This window comes from Saccopteryx bilineata, chromosome 9 (genome assembly GCF_036850765.1).
Source record: "Saccopteryx bilineata isolate mSacBil1 chromosome 9, mSacBil1_pri_phased_curated, whole genome shotgun sequence".
Lineage (NCBI taxonomy): Eukaryota > Metazoa > Chordata > Mammalia > Chiroptera > Emballonuridae > Saccopteryx > Saccopteryx bilineata.
The window spans coordinates 63,514,116-63,531,945 of record NC_089498.1 but is presented as its reverse complement, the minus strand read 5'-3'; the positions used below and the strand labels follow the sequence as shown (position 1 = coordinate 63,531,945).

The window sequence follows — 17,830 nt, the reverse complement described above, 5'->3', positions numbered from 1 at the left end:
AGGTCAGCTGGCTTCTCAGTCCTCAGTTTGCCCCTGGTGCTTTGGCAATGCTGTACATATGGTATCTAATAGAACTTACTGATTCAAGGGCCCATAATAAATCACCAGGCCAACAGGATAAAGGAAGAATGGAATGTAAGTCTTAACTTGGAATTTCCTTGCTTTGGGCCATTTATGTTGCAAGCTTACAGATGTTTAGAAATCTCTGCATCATCTGCCCCGCCCCTTTTTAATTATTAGAGCTTGAAATAATTGTGAAACAAAAATAAATTTCATCTTTGTAGTAATACTATCATCCTGCACAGGATTCAGTTGGAATTCTAGTTAGGAGATTGTTGTGGTGTTGTGTTGTGTGTGCTTTAAATAAGTGTTTAATTAGGGAGTCTCTTATGTGTTCATTATAAACCTGATTTTTTTAGGGGGTGTTTAATATCAGTAACAAAATTCCCTCTAGGGTTGAATCCTAGAACATGCTGTCTCCAAATGTGGCTGCTAATTTTTTTATTTTTATGGGCAGCAGGGTTTTTATTATTCATGTTGAAACAGAGCCCAGATTAGCCTCCATGACTGGCTGTGTGCTGACATTAATGGCTTCTACCAAAGAACTGTTGGGGGCTGTGGGTAGCTAGGGCTTGTTTTAAAAGGTTCAAAACTACCTGTTAACATGAGAGATAATAATGGTTTCAGAGGAACCATTTCAAAACTTCCCTATAAATAATATGTACTTTAAGATGTTTCTAAATTGGTCTTAACCCAAGGCTGCTGCACAGAGGTCAATTACAGGAGGCAAAGGAATCTCTCAAGTTTCCAGCACAGTCCTGCAGAGACGTAGCACATCAATTTCCATGTCCCTCCCTGCTAGATCCATGGAGCACTTTAAAGTCACACCACCTCCTCAGATAGACTGGTTGAGAAATGGCAAAGAAGCCATATCTTTCAAATCGGAGTCCCTTGGCTTCACAGAGTCCAAGCCCTGGCTTCTTCTAGCTCAAAGTCAGTAGTTGCTATCAGCTTTCTATGGGATGTTTGTATCTCTCTGGAGTGTATTCTTGGCCTATCTCGTTTAATACCAAGCATTGCCTTTCAGCTTTGGAGCAAACCAAAAGGTTCCCTATTTGGGTACTTGTGACACTGAGATGATCTGATTTCTCAGTCTGGTGCTGCAACTGCGCAGGGTCACCGTGATGGATACGGGGCTCCAGGAGACCCCAAGGCAGACAGGTCTGTGGAGATGTTTCTGCGGAGGAGAGCCACTCACCTCGGATACATCCTGGGGCTTTGGAGCGTTCTCTTTTTCTTTCTTGCTCCTAGGGATTTCATGTTTGAGGCGTTTGGTTCCTGATACTTTTGTTTTATTCTCGTTTTCCTGTGAACTGTTTTCCTGCTTCCGAGGTTTGATTGGAGGCAGGGGCTTGTCTTCCTCTCCTTTAATAAACCTTTCATATGGAAGGATTAATCTAAAATGATATCAGAAGAGATGATCAATTAGGGAGGTAATCCCATTAGCATTGATGTTATGGGTTTATTTTCTTTTCTGAATACAAGCAATTTATTGCATGACTTCATTTCCTGTGACATCAGTGTTCTTCTAGACACTTACTCCTCAGTAATTTCCCTACTCCAAACCAGAACCTGGCGACTTACATACGTCTCTGTAAGACCACTTGCTGGTTTTTGAATCTATACACCAAGGATAACAATGGAAGCATCCAAGGTTACATCATGATCACTGCCCATGGCTAAGTGCCAGCAACATCACAACAATAATAGCAACAACAATGATAGCTGCTGTTTAATTATCAATCTGTCAACAACTATTTATTAAGCACCTGTGTGCCAGGCACTGTGCTGGGCACTGAGATACAGCAGCAAACAAAATGTTTAATGCCCTTGACTTCATGAGGCTTATATTCTAGTACATACTAATATTTGCCAGGTAATGTCCTAGGTGCATAATATATATCATCTCATGTAATCTCTAGTAACATCCGTATGGAGTAAATTACCATTCTATTTATTATAATCATACCAATAATCATAGTTATTATTACTATTACTAACTGATGAGACAAGAGTCCCAAAAGGTTAAAGAAATTGTGTAAGAGCCACACCATTTAATAGAAGATTCAGTGAACCTACTTTTTGCCCATCTCCAAAGTCTATATTTTCATCATGTCAAAACATCGACCAGACACTTAAGATAAAGATGTTAATGGGAAGTAAGCACAGTGTGGCTGAGAAACAGCTGTCTTAACCAGCACCCTTGAGGAGTGGGTGAGTGGAGTATGTGGAGCTCTGTTTCTGGGTGTGAAGTAAAAGAGGGCCCCTGTGAGAAGGAAGGTAGACAGACCACTCCGGCCACAAAAATCAGAGGGCTGAAAAATTCAAGCATTTTAATTATTACAACTTTTTATACAAAGTACGTAAATTGCTCTTAAAAAGAGAAACATCAAACAGCTCTAGTTTTAATCTGCTTCCCCTTTGCAATGCAGCTCTTGATCTGAAAGGGAAAAATAGCTGATGTAATTAAAAGGGATGGATTGCATTACAATCTCAGTTTCAACTTCAGTGATTAAAGTTTTTATAATGTATTTGGTATGATTAATGACTCACTGTGGGATTAATACAAGACTCAGCCTTAAAAATATGAACTTTAATACAGCAAACATAATTTGTTTTAAATAAGACAAGTTGACTCAATGAAGAAAATGTACTTGGCTTATAAACAACATAAATCTGTTCAAATATTGGGAACCCTAATTATTTTTAAACTAAGACTCCCAGGCAGAAACTTCTTTGGTTTGGCTATTTGTTAGCTATCCTGAAATCAGTTTCTAACTACGCAATTTGGACTGCAACAAACTTAAACATATACAACTGTTCAGGTTGTGAATACAGACATGGGGATATTTGTAATCAAAATATTTCACTCTTTAATAAACTACCAAGTAAATGATGGGAAAATCAAATCACAATTTATAGCATATTAGGAACAAAATTCATTTACTGAGTGAGCATGCTCAGACAAGGTATGTGCAAGGAGGCGTGAACAATAGTTTCGAGCCCTCCATCTGGCACGGGGCCAGCCGTGAAGATCAACACAGCCCATGGGGAATAGTTATCTTCAGATCCCATTACAAACTGAGTTTAAACATGTTACAGCTGCTAAAACTGGAAACTGCTCTCTCCATGTAGACTTACTAAAATAATATATGGCTGCCAAATACCTGCTTCCCACTGTAATATTACAGTTAATGTTTATATAATAAAAAGCATAACTAAGCAGAAGAGAGAAAAAAAAAGCAACCTTGTTCATACTTGAATTTATTTGTCTCATCTGTAAAGTCCCAGCATTCTCCCCAATTCCTTTCATCTGTGTGGCTCTGCCAGGGACTTTATCCCCTTCAACATTGGCAGGTTGGGGATTTTTATCCGGGAGCAAAATGCATTGAATATTTTAAATTGGAAAAAATATTTTAAATCGACTTCAATGAAAACATATTTTTATTCTTGGGGCAGATTGTTTTCTTTTGTTTGGTTTCCATAGGAATCCAAGGAGCACTGAAGTCTGGATATTCCAATGGTGACCACCCTTCTCCTCAACTCCATTCTCTAACTGAGACAGTGACACCATGAGAAAGCCTCTCCGGTGAGAATGACAGCATTACATTTGAGTGTGGGGAGAGGAGGGCAGCAGAAGCAGAGAATTGGGTGGCCCAAGGTGGGCCCTACAGGACCCCTCACTTCAGATTCTGACAGTTCAGGTCCAACCCCGCTCTCCCAATGGCTACCAAGAAGGTTTAATTTCCTTATACAATTTTGCGAATTCAAGAGGCAGTGCAACATTTCCATTTCATTTCTTTTTTCTTTTCTTTTTTTTCTCGTTCACTCAACTCAGCAGCTGGCTGGCCCACGGCAGTAAAAAATACATTTCACTTTGCTGGTCAAAGGCCTAAAGCCAGAAGCAGGAAATTTGGAATTAAATGTTTCTTGTATCTGGAAAGACGCATGACTAAGGTAAAACTGAATCCAAACATAAGCCTTGCTTATTCAAGGCTTCCAAAGGGAGTGTGTGTGTGTGTGTGTGTGTGTGTGTGTGTGTGTGAGAGAGAGAGAGAGAGAGAGAGTGTGTGTGTGTGTGTAAAGGTCAAATGAGTGGGTTTTTTTCCGTTCTAAATCACTGAAAGATAATTATAGTGGCTCATGAAAAAAAGGCTCCCAAAATAAAACAAGAAAGGCAGCAGCTAAAAGGAAGCAAATAGAAATACGACCAACTAAGCCCCTGGAGAACAGGGCATGGTCTTGCACGGCACCCAAACAATTGCTGTTCATATAGTGATTTCCGTTTGCTGCGATTTTTCCCTGAATGTTTTTCAGTGATCCTGGCATGGTAAAAACACCCCACAGGATACGATTTTATCATTTGATTATTAGAAGTTTTCACAGTATAAGGGACAAAAACCATTACAGGTTTCTGAACATTTAAACATTTAATGTTCATGTGATAGCATTAGAAACAGGTTAGCCAATATAAGGTCAACATTACCCAACACAGGAAGCTGAGCAGGTTTGTACTGTATAAAGAATTTAGTATAATACAACATGCCTGCACGTTGCAGATGATTATTCCTCAAATATTTGTAGTACAACAAAGATTTAATCAGTTTCTAAACTGCGCAGATAAAAGCAAAAATGTAACCCAGCCCCCAAGAACTCATTACACAGGAGAAGTCTTTTCAATGGACTGCAACTCTAAGAATGTGGGTTGGGTTTTACGTGGGTGGAAGTAATGGGGAAAAGAAGCAATATATTCATTAGAGAGATTCCCCGCACCCCCATCTACATCTAGTCTGAGGATTGAAAGCTTGGCAGATAAATGGGCCTTTATTATTATCCAGATTTCACATTTCAGATTAGCAAAATGCTTATTTATGATGCCATTAATAGGTCTGAAATAGGTAAGCCATCATGTATTAAAAAATAACATCTTCCCATAGGCATAAGATTTGTAGCAGCATGAGATTTTTTTTTTTTTTTTTTGCCTAGGAATAACACAAGAATAACATTTTCCACCCCAAAGCAGAAACAGTAGGGGAGCCTTTTGCTATCACTGAGATTCTTATTAAATTCAGTCACTGTGAAAAGCAAGAATTTTTTTCTCCTTCTTCTTCCTTTTTTTTTTTTTAATAAAGACAACTTAAAATCAACCCAAAGTAAAATTAACAAATCAGTGGCATTATAACCTTGATTTATTAGCGTCTGAGCCACTACATTATCATCATACAAAAAATTGGTGGTTTGAAAAGATTTCAGCTTTGTTAAATCTCAAGTTAAATAATGCTGCTCACTGTAGTAGGTTTTTAGATCTGCCTCATCTGATATTATGAAAAATTCAATACATTTCTCTACAGCAGAAGTCAGGGGTCAGCAAATCTATTACTGTAATGTAAGTAATCTGGCAACCTGCCAACTCTTTCTCCTTTTTATTATTTTTTTTAAACACCAAGGCAGATCATTTTATATTTACAAATTCTAAAATCCTCCGGGGCCTTGCCTCTCTTTCTCAACAAAAAGCAGCAGCCTCACATTTGAGAAATGTATACCGAACATGTCCTCATCATTTGCATTTCATACAAAAGAAGAAAAGACCTTTCATCTTCATTAGGCAACATTCTCCCTCCCCTCCCCATAGGCAGGGAAAAATAATGTCAAATCTCATCTGAGCGAGTAACCACTAATGTCTCTTGTATTGATTAATGCTTGCATGGAATGACTGAATTTTGGGGCCAAAACATTTAGCAAACAGTACTTAAGGGGAGAAATGAGAATCCATCTATTTATAGAGCTCTGAAAAATGATATTATAATAATGTCTGGAAATGATTCAATATTGAGAGTGGAGGAAAGAAAGGGGAAATCTTTAGGGTTATATTTGAACCTCACCCTCGTTACTTCATAGGTACTTTTATGGTATCAAACCAGTAAAAAAGAAAAAAAAAAATCTAGGCCTGACGATCTGCTGATGACTGGGAGCAGAATCATTTAGAGGTGGAAGGAAATAAAGCTGGTGTTCATGTCCAGGCAAAAATGCTACTATTCTTACATTATTAGGTAGTTTTGTGGCAGTGGGAAAGAAATGACATATTGGTTCCTCTGGGGCTTCAGACCTGATCCAATCCCAAATAGAGTCATTATACCTCCAAGTTGATTCTGAGGTTGATAAATTCTAAGGCTTGGCCAGACATTTCCTTCTCAGCCAGAAATTGAAAATATAACTTCACTGTGAAGTGTGGGAAGCAATCTTTCACCAAATATGAAGCCAATAAAAGGTATATTCTTCTGTTTTGAAGATGAATTACATACATTTATTAAGGTTCCAGAAAAGTATAGAAAGTTTCTAATTCTCACATAGTGTTCACTTCTCAGGGCACCACACCAGGACTCGAAAAGGGCAGGAAAGAATTTGGGCAGTAGACACCAAAACAGAAGTCAACACCAATGTGCCAAGTCAATGTGCAGACAACTGAGAATGTCCCCTCAGCGGCTGCAATACCCGCTCAGGAGAACAGCAGTGCTGCTTCGGTCCTGTTCTTTTCAAAACCAGGATCAACCCGAGAAAAATGTGGCTCTGGATAAAAATCTGCACTTTATGGTGTGAATTTTAGTAAAGCAGAAACAATTGTCTGCAGAGTATGAGAAGCAAAATATCAGTAACCAAGAGAGATGAGAAAGAGACCTCCAATGTCACCTTCCAACAAAGATGTGAATGGAACATTCTGAGAAAACCAGAGGGGGGCGCCGCACTGACATGTGGGTCATCGGGAACGAGCCGGTGGCGGGTGCCGTCAGAGCCAAGAAGATGGTGGGAGAATGCAACAAGGATTCTGTGTGAAAGAATTAGCTTGCCCGTGAGCCACCAAAGGTGAACTGTACCAAGCTTTTTCAAAAAGAAGGAGGTCTAAATAGCATCATTTGTATTGTAGGCCACGCTACCAAAAAGGTATGTGGCCTATTGTTATCAACAACAGAACATGGATACTTGTCTTTAGCAAAGCTCTTCCCTGGGAAAATGACCGGCTTACCAGGGTCTTCATTACCTACTCAAGGGACAGCAGAAGATGAACAAGAAAACCTTTTAAAGGAGTTCATTCCTTTATGCTGGAAGAGTTGTTGCTTAGGTCCAGTTGTAACTCTGATATCTACCTCCACGGTCCTTGAGTGACTGTGTGACCCTAATCAGCAAAGAGAGGAAAGAAAGGTACATAGTGCCAGGACCTAGCAAGATGGTGGCTTGACTCCCACAAATGTATCAGTATGAAAGAGGTGGCTCAGGGACAACAGGTCCCTTGATTTGGAGTTACATGGGTTGCCAGGCCTGGGTTAGAGGTGCGATGGGGGTGGGGAGAAAAGCTCCGACTGTCTTTCCATATTGTTATTAACAGCAGCCACCATGTATTAAATTCCTACCAACACCAGGCTCTTTAGTATACCTTAACTTCAATCACTAAGCAAGGAAATATCCACAGCTGTATTACCTTATCCCCATTTTATGGTTGAAGAAACTGAGGTTCAAAGTGAAATGCATAAATAAATGACTAGTCAAAGGCATGCAGCTATTAATTGCCAAAAATCTAAGTTCCAACACAGATCTGCCTGCCTCAGCTAGTCTGAGCTGCCTGCATCTCAGCCAGGTAGTTGTGAGGCACCAACACAGGCGAGATACTGAAGCGATCACCCCTGGGTTAAGAGAATTCCAAGCTCCAATGCAACTCTCCAAGAAGTCAGAGTGAGCGCTTTCTTTTTCTCAGAGGAAACCAAGTGTCAACCACCCTTAAAACAAAAGCAGTCTTATGGCTTGGGCACACTAATTCTTTTACAATGTGCCACAACCCACCAAAAGATAGTAATCCTAGTTGGCTCAGGTCCAACTTGATGTTGGGTGGTAAGAGAAACCCAAGTACCGTATCCTCCATGAATTCTAGCCTGTAACACTTAATCTCACCAAGTCTGAGGCTCCCATAAGTCTCTCCAGCTAGACTGGAAGCCCCTAGGAGACTGCTTCTCTGACGTCTCCTTGCCCCTTCCAAGAGTGTCTAGATTGATGTTAGCCTAGCCCCATGTCTTTCAAATGAAGACCACACTGAAGAAAGTTTGGAAGGATATGAAAAAGGCTGACTTTATGTCCTGGGGATTAAAATACAAGCTCACAACAGAGGGCATGGACCATAATCAACCCAACCCTCCCTCCACAACGCCAGCCAGCCGAGATGGCAGCAATCATTCTTCTCAATAAGAAAACAATGACCAACTCAGAATCAAGCTGCACAGGATCCATTTCAAGAGCAGATGAACATTATGTTAAGAATAACAAACAAATATAACTACAGTGCTTGCAACATGGTGCGGACCCCACAAATAAAGGCAGGCAGTGTTTGTATGTAAAAACAGGCAAACAGCCATGGCATTTAAGTCCCATGCATGTGAGATACCACAGAGTCCGGAGCTTCTGAAACCTTTAACAATTCTCCCAAGCATTTATTATTTTGATCAAACTTTGTAATAACTTGTACAAAAACAAAATGTTCCAAGAGGCTTTCGGTGGAAGAGTTAAGAATATATTGTAATGGTAAACAATTACATTCTTCTGTCATTTGATACTTTTTCCCCCCCTTTCTTTTTTGGAAACATGCTTTCTGAATTTTCAATAGTTCCTTTGTGAAGGCATCTGTTACTCACATAATTGAAAAGATGTTTGTGCAGTGGCATGCTTGAGAGTACAGTTATTTAATCTTAATGATAAAGCCCCAAGGACAGAAAATCATAAGTGGAAACCTCTTGTTATTTATCAAAAAGAAATGGGGCTAAGACACCTAATCTATTCTCAAATTTAAATTCATGCTTGATGAAAACTATCAATAAAACATGGGACCTGCAAAATTTCTTAACTACTATAGCTGGGTTCAGTGGGAAGTGGGGTGTGGGGGGGAGATAGGGTGAAAACAAAAATGAGACAATAAAGGAGCTTGACAAAGAAAAACTGCTGTTTGGCAAGCTTCTTTTGGGTCAAACAAAGAACTAGCTGTAGTTTACAGCATGACATACACACTTGATTAGTTTGTGCCCGAGGGTATTTTTACACTCAACTGTGTAAACTCCAACTTCTATTAATTACAACTTGCATTTAGAGACAAATTTAAGAAATGTTTTAAATAGAGATTTTTCAAAAGCTGTTGTTTATTTATTTATTTTTAAACAGAAACCAGTTTTTCTACTTCAGGGCTTGGCTCTGGATTTGTTTTCCTTTTTAAAAGTTACTGGAAATATCCAGGCATTGGAAAGTTATCAGAGCATTTTAGGCATGCTGAATGATATGGAGGGAGGCTCTTGCTTATGAAATTACCTGACTGTCCTTTAGGGAGAAATTCTTTACAGATGGTAAGAAGCTACTCCAGGTGCAGGGTGCTTATTTATACCCGCTCGACTCAGGTCCCATGGAAGAACAAGGTAGGGAAGGTACAGCCTGCCTAAGTCTCAGTACCTTGTCTTAGATTTCCTGGGCTGCTGGTGGTTCATCAGGGCTAGGAGGCCTTCTGTGGGTTTGAGGAAAGGGGAGATGAGGGGACATGGAGGCAGTGCTGCAGAAGTGTTAGCAACAGAGTGTCCACTGGCCAGAGCCCCCATTACCAAGATAGTGTTTGGAAAGGACATGCAAGTCCATAGATGGGTCGACTCCATCATGGGTGAGAATGGGGCATGATTACCCACTAGACCTTCAGGCAAGAGGGTTAAAAAACCTTGAGAACAGAAACCTGTCTTCCTTGGTGTATTCAGATCGGAAATTCAGCCTTAGAACTCTCCTTACAGCCCCTCCCATCACCTCGTTCCCTACATTGGAATTATTTTAGGTAATTCAGGCTGATCTATCTCAAGTTCTAACCCAGGGGTTCCCAAACTTTTTACACAGGGGGCCAGTTTACTGTCCCTCAGACCGTTGGAGGGCCGGACTATAACAAAAACTATGAACAAATCCTTATGCACACTGCACATATCTTATTTTAAAGTAAAAAAAACAAAATGGGAACAAATACAATATTTAAAATAAAGAACAAGTAAATTTAAATCAACTAACTGACCAGTATTTCAGTGGGAACTATGGGCCTGCTTTTGGCTAATGATGGTCAATGTGCTCCTCTCACTGACCACCAATGAAAGAGGTGCCCCTTCCAGAAGTGCGGCGGGGGCCGGATAAATGGCCTCAGGGGGCCACATGCGGCCCACGGGCCGTAGTTTGGGGACCCCTGTTCTAACCTAACCACTTTAAGATCCAGCTCACATTCTAGATTCTCCTGGAAGACTGCTCATTCCACTTGGAAATGCTCTCTTCGATCCATATTGAACATACTACGGTATTTGGATCTATTACTTACTTACCTAAGGTTTTACAGCCTTAATAGTTAACTCCGTTTCATGTAAGTATGGACCATGACTGCGATCATATGATAAGTTAGGTAAGCCAAGGATCACAGCATCTTACAGTTCTAACGTATCGGCAGTAGTGCTGGGGGTGCCCTATCAGGAGGAATTCTGAGGCTGACCTGGGGCTCATGGGAAGCAGCATCATGTTCTCTTAGCAATCTCTGCCATGAATGTGGTAGCGTGGGCACTTCCTCATTGCTTATCAGCCCTATTCTCACCTCCGGTTTTTATGTTTTCATTATCCCTGAGAGTGTTTTGCACATGGTAGATGTTCCAGAGATACCACTGCCTCCCGAGGACAGCAGCAGCGACGCAAAAAGGCAGTCAAGCAAATGGAAAATCTATCCTGCTCAAGAAAAACTCAGCACTAGGATAGGGCTTTTTAACCAATTTCAAATGTAGTCCTAGGCTACACTGATAGCCTAACACTGTCCACCACCCAAGGAATACTATTTACCACATCTGGACTAGCTGCAGGTCTTCTGAGTGACACAAATTAGAGACATCGACACAAGAGCAAGTGGGCTTAAGTCCATTAATCTTGTTCTGAGGCTTGGTTGAATGGAATAGAAAGACTTGAAGTGAGAGAGGAGCTTTGCCATGCATACAGCAGTACATCACTTAGAGAAGGGAGCATGCAGAACGAGACAGCCCCAAAAGGTAAGGCAGGGTTCATGGGAAGCCAAAAGGGCCTTTAGCTCAGCGCATGGAAGTGTTTACATGAAGAGTGCCTTCAATGGTGGCTCCTCCTCGCCCTCCCGCTGAAGGCATTTATGCAGGGACTGGATTAGTTTGGTGCTGAAGATAGGTCAGTCCTCACAGAACTTGGCCATTTGTGGGCTACATTTTGCCCATGGGCATGTTTAGTTTAGCTTACATACAATCCTTTCAGAAATACTGGAGCCAATGTGTGTTGGGTGGTTTCACATAAAAATTATCTAGGCCTTGGCCAGGTAGCTCAGTTGCTTAGAGCAGGTGTCGGGAACCTTTTTGGCTGAGAGAGCCATGAACGCCACATATTTTAAAATGTAATTCCGTGACAACCATACAACGACCCGTGTACGTTACACATTATCTAATAAAAATTTGGTGTTGTCCCGGAGGACAGCTGTGATTGGCTCCAGCCACCCACAACCATGAACATGAGTGGTAGGAAATGAATGAATTGTAATACATAAGAATGTTTTATATTTTTAACGTTATTATTATTTTTTATTAAAGAGTTGTCTGTGAGCCAGATACAGCCATCAAAAGAGCCACATCTGGCTTTCGAGCCATAGGTTCCTGACCCCTGGGTTAGAGTATTGTCTCAATACACCAAGGTTGTGGGTGCCACCCCTGGTTAGGGCACATAAAAGAATCAACCAATGAATATATAAATAAATGGAATAATAAATGGATGTTTCTCTTTCTTTCATCCTTCTTCTTTCTCTCTAAAAATCAATCAATCAATAAAAATGAAAAAAATTTATCTTAAAAACAAGGAGGGTCCAGAAGCCCAGAGACCGTGTCCACCTACCTAAGGCAACAGTGTTGGCTGACTCCACTGGGCCTCCCTGGCCTGGCTGTGTAGTCGTTTCCCACGTTCCTGCCTGGCCACCCGCAGTACCTGGGCTAGCTGTCCCCGGGAAACACCTGAGTTTGTGACTGTTGGTGCGGAGCTGTGCTTCTCCAATGACCTGGGGTGAAGGACTAGTTTTCTAAATGTTGTCTACTGATACTTTTGTAAAACACCATAAAAATGAATTACTGCAAGAAGGCAATATTTAAAAAGACATGCAAAATACAAGCCTTAATTTTTTATTAGCCATCTGCCAAAATAACATTGTCTGTTGAAGCTAATGTCAGTGCTTATTTGCAGTTGCTATGCTTGGCTCGCCAAGGCTGAGTAGCAAACAGTTCGCAGACAGGTCAGAAACCCTCCCTGAGTACCACTGGTCTAGAAGATTGCTAAGGGACCTCTCAAATCTAAAGTGCTGTGATACTCTGAATTGTGTATTGATTAGCTTCAAGGGTGTCAAAATGAGCAAGAATACACCAATGTCCTGGACATGGACAGACATTGACCAAACTGTAACTCACCTTACTTTCCATTGGTCTTTGCCCACAATATAATTAGCTGAGTTCCTTGGAACCTGATATATATTGGTGGCATTTATCTTATTGCATGTACTTATCTTACTCAAAACCTGAAGCTCTCATACACTCCCTGCCTTGCACCTTCAGAGAAAAAAGGTCGAAGCTCCAGCTGACCGCCACTCAGGTTCTGCCCGAATGCACCTGGCTCGCGTGCAGCTCACCCAAACTCACTGAAAGGGAGCCTGAGCCTCGTGGCATGGCGGTCTGGCCTGAGAAATGCTTACAGGAAAAGCAAAAGGTGAGAATTGGAAATCGGGCATGAAGTCTGCAAGAACCTGAGGTGTAATTATTCATTTCCCCCACAAACAAATACTTTGTTGATGATTTTGATTTTCTAAATACTCAGAAAAGCACAGCATAAAACGCTTTTGCCTTAGTGCTCCATTTTCAGTCCTTAATAACAACTTCATGTGCTCCCCGGAAACAGGCCGTAGAATTTATTCAGGAAAATCAGACCAGTAATCTGGTACTCTGTGTGAAGAAAGATTCCCCTCTCCCCTGCATGGGCTTAAAAACATTTAAAAAGAACGCAAATCTGCATGTGAAAACAAAGCCTTTAAACTGAATTACAACTGCAGAAAATCAAACCAAGAGAATTCCATAAAGTAACCATGTTCCTTTTTTGTCCCTTTACTGATGGAAGAAAGCAATTTAGAGCACCTTAAATAAAGAGTTGAACAAGAAAGAAAATATTCCCCTTAGAAGGGTCCTGCCCGGGAGAAGGCGGGCATTTTTCTCTTGCATTATAATTTAAAGTTATATAACTTTATCTATAAATTACTAGCAAGAAATATCCAGAATCACCACACTTCATAAGCTTTTCTGGGTTTGAGACATCTACATAGCAAGAGTCTCATGATAGGCAAACATTAATGCTTTTTATATTGGTGATCATCTGTAACATGAGCAATTAAGTACAGTACTAATGGACTATGGCCAGGAGCCTGGTACTAATATTAAAAACTGACAGAGATGAATAGGTTTGAAAGCAAAACCAGGCTGACAAAGACATTTTTATGAAGGGCTTGGACCTATTTGATTTAAACCAATCAGAAGCAAGTTTGGACAAGTCAGGCCTTCAGTGACAATGATGCATTGACAGGCATTGTACCATTTCTGCTATGCCTTAAATAAAAACACCCATTGATTCTTTTCAACAACCCGCACTTTCATTATTACACTCATTAATAAACCAAAAGTGCACAACTAATATACAAGTAACATTTAGTGAGGAACCAGTTATTTTTTTCTTGTTGGAAAATGAAAACATTTACGGGAAACATGAACCGCACTACATGAAAAATAAATCAGTGGATAATGCACAATAGATCACTCATTTCTTCTTTTTTTTTTTTTTTTTTTTTCTTTTTCTTTTTCATTTTTTTTCTGAAGCTGGAAACAGGGAGAGACAGTCAGACAGACTCCCGCATGCGCCCGACCGGGATCCACCCGGCACGCCCACCAGGGGCCATGCTCTGCCCACCAGGGGGCGATGCTCTGCCCACCAGGGGGCGATGCTCTGCCCATCCTGGGCGTCGCCATGTTGCGACCAGAGCCACTCTAGCGCCTGAGGCAGAGGCCACAGAGCCATCCCCAGCGCTCGGGCCATCTTTGCTCCAATGGAGCCTTGGCTGCGGGAGGGGAAGAGAGAGACAGAGAGGAAAGCGCGGCAGAGGGGTGGAGAAGCAAATGGGTGCTTCTCCTGTGTGCCCTGGCTGGGAATCGAACCCGGGTCCTCCGCACGCTAGGCCGACGCTCTACCGCTGAGCCAACCGGCCAGGGCACTCATTTCTTCTTTATCTTCTAGGAAAGCAAAGCTGGGGGAAGGGAAACAGGAAAAGGACCAAGTTTCTATACCAGAGTGAAAAGAATGAGAGAGCAGATGAACGGGCAGCAGAGGGAAAGCCCCATGGCTCTGATCTGATTTGAAAGGATTTACAAATTTCTAAGAACACCTCCAGCTAGATGTTTGGCCACAGCAGCCTGACTCTTTCCAACTCCCTGTACCTTCTTGAAAATGGTGGGTCCTTCCTCAATCTAGTCATTTCTTTTAATTGTGTTAGCATAGCCTGCAACTAGCAAGAATGAATGAAATCGGGTCATAATCACTAAGTATATTTGTAAACAAAGAGCTTCAGCTCTTCTTTACCCAAAGCAGAACTCTTTCATATCCCTGGGCAGATTGCAGTGTCCTCTGCCCTTCTCTGCTAAAACCATTAATGGGAAGTAAGGCACCTAGAACAGTAGTTCCTAAACTTTCCTCTCACCACAATGCACAGGGTGACTCCTCTGAAACCATGATGGATTCACATGAGGGAGAGTGGCATTACTGTAAATAGAATCCGATTATTATTTTTTTAAATGAGTCATCTGCAAATTTTGGCACTTTACTTATTTTTTGTGACAGATACAGAGAGAGAGACAGAAAGAGGGATAGATAGGGACAGACAGACAGGGAGGGAGAGAGGTGAGAAGCATCAATTCTTCATTGTGGCTCCTTAGTTGTTCATTGATTGCTTTCTCATATGTGCCTTGATGGGGGTGGGAGGGGGAGGCAAGGGAGGCTGGTTACAGCAGAGCAAGTGACCCCTTGCTCAAGCCAGCGACCTTGGGTCATGTCTATGATCCCATGCTCAAGCCAAAGACCCCGCGCTCAAGCTGATGGGCCCACGCTCAAGCCAGATGGCGCTCAAGCTGGTGACCTCAGGGTTTTGAACCTGGGTCCTCCATGTCCCAGTCTGACGCTCTATCCACTGTGCTACTGCCTGGTCAGGAGGCACTTAACTTTTATTAATTATTATTTACTTGGGATACCCTTGTATCTGACCACAACAATGTGAGGGGCCTAGATGGCAAAAGGAAATGCCAAAGAAGGGTTAAAGACCTTGCTATTCACCTGGGGTCAGCTGTGCTCTAACCTGCGCTTCAGGCTTTGCACAGGGATTTCCATGTTGAGGGTCCCACTTAACAATTGGACTACTGTCTCTCAACTTCAATTCCACCCTCTGTGCTCCGGTGATGCTGGAACTGGGCTTCTGTAAGTTATGCCTCGTTTGTCAGCTCTCTTCCTATTGGGGTTCTGCAAATGAGGCCCTAACAGGTCTGGGAAGGACAGAAAGGACCTCTTTCTTTGCATTTTGCTTGCTGTTCAATTCAGTGCCAACCCATCAATAACTTAACAGCAACAGTTGATTCCAACCTCTAGCTTCATTCGACAATCCTAGAACAGTTTCAGTGCATTTCTTCTGAGGTCTAGCACCAGCCAGGGAGTACAGCCTCCCAGGTCTGAGTCCAGCTCTGCAGGACTCCTCCTCTGGAGCCCCAGCATGGGGTGGGGGTGGGGCTCTTCCCAGAAGAGATCTGAACCCAGCTCTGAAAAGCACCCTGTCTGAGAGGAGGCCGGCAGCACCTCTTTTCTCTATTCTCCTCCCAGCCCCGAGGAAACTGGTTATTCCCGTCGTATTAATGTAGTGCTTCACACCAACACTTGTCTAAGCAATTCCAATATTAAATTCCCTTTGTTGAATACCTACTGTGGTGTCTGTGCTTTCCATGTTGAAAAACATGGACCAAAAAAATTCATAATTCAAATTCAAAGATATAGCTTTTCAAAAAATGTAATCCAGTGGGAAACCAAGCCTTTATGAAATATCCATGCTACTCCCAAGAATGAAGAGAGAAGAGAAAATTTTAAACATCTTTCATGTTTCTTAGTTCTTAAAATTTGAGGTATCTCTGACAGAATTTTCTAATTCGACTGGCATTTGGGACTCTACTACTCCAGGAAGAGGTAAATCATAAAACAAAGTCTGAAGTCTTCAAAAGAATATATCTTGTCATTTAGATTGAGGTTATTTTTATCTACACACTGTTTGAGTAAATTACACACACACACACACACACACCTCAATCCTTTTTCCACCCCAAGTCTTATATATATGTTTTTTGACCATTTGATGCTTTGTAATACATTTGATTAACTTTTAATTCTTCAACAAGGTGAGCTAGCTAACAGCTGAGATATATTCCTTTTTCAAATTTTAATTATTATTCTTTAAATTTGATAGTTCAGGTATTGGGAACATTTGCACATGGAGGTAAGGAAGGTTCACCATCAAAATAGAAGCTATTTCAAAGGATAGTGTTTCCAATAAAAATGTTCTGAGTAAAGCCTTGAATCATAAGTCAAAACCAAGTTGACTATGATACTTAAGATGCTATTTACAAAAACACTCACTTGAGATAACAGTGCTATTTTGGGGGCTACTACTTTCATGGTGTACCTGTTATACACAGTGGGAATGTGGGATTCTGTATTAATACTGAGAGAAGTAACACACTTAAGAAACTGATGTACAATATTGGAAACAATACTTTCAAGGACAATAATTTGAATTCCTGTTACCAATTTTTAAAAAATGCATCTGGAGCAATCTTTTAGGAATGCTTTTTGGGAATTTTTCATGGGGTACTAAACCCAACTCAGTTTATCATAATTATAAACTACAAAAACATTGTAAGTCTCATTGAATGGCTACACTAAAAGAGGCTTTGCGTTTATTGCAATTCAAATAAAATATAATTGAACTCTCAAGAAATATGACTAAGAGTTGTGTTAGATGACATTATCTGAAGATTCATTTGTACGATCCAAAGGCAGGTGTTAAGTATCTGGGTTGAATTTCAAATGGTAACTGAATGTGTGAAGAGCAACAATCAAATTTATCAGTTGTGTTTTAACTTTCAAACTAGCAAGCTACCTGGTTTGTTTGTTCAGCTGACTATGTCTTGCTTCATTCCATCCATGGCCGTTAGTAAAACACACATACAACCTCTGCGTGGATCTCACAAATTCTGAGTTGGAAACTAGGGAGCTGAGTCAGTCAACACGTCGGAAGGGAAATGCTATTGATAAGGAAGCTAGTGTGACCTAAACAAATTCAGCACAGAGAAAGAATGATGCATAAAATTGCTAACTGGTCTTCAGTGTTGTAGGTAACACAGTCCCAAAGGGAAGGGGAAATTTTCCTGTGGATACAATCCTCAGAGTCGTCTAATTTGGCATTACTCCTTGTTTGCATTATAATCAGCCTCCTTTGTTAGAAAACTAAACTACCCAGTGTTTAGCAAGAAAGGATTTCCTGGGTTAGAAGCATAGCCAGAGAAGAAAAATACCAAGATGGGAAAAAACAACGGATCTTATCTTGGACCAATGA

General features: G+C 41.1%; 1 protein-coding gene across 2 annotated transcripts in view; it reads right to left on the bottom strand.

Annotated features, from left to right (window-relative positions):
- Positions 1-17,830, bottom strand: part of ARID5B (AT-rich interaction domain 5B) — a 197,371-nt gene that overhangs the window by 9,487 nt on the left and 170,054 nt on the right. For both annotated transcript variants that reach the window (XM_066244205.1, XM_066244206.1), the window contains one exon: positions 1,259-1,457. In XM_066244205.1, coding sequence (XP_066100302.1) covers positions 1,259-1,457 — 199 coding nt within the window. The remainder of the gene's footprint in view (positions 1-1,258; positions 1,458-17,830) is intronic.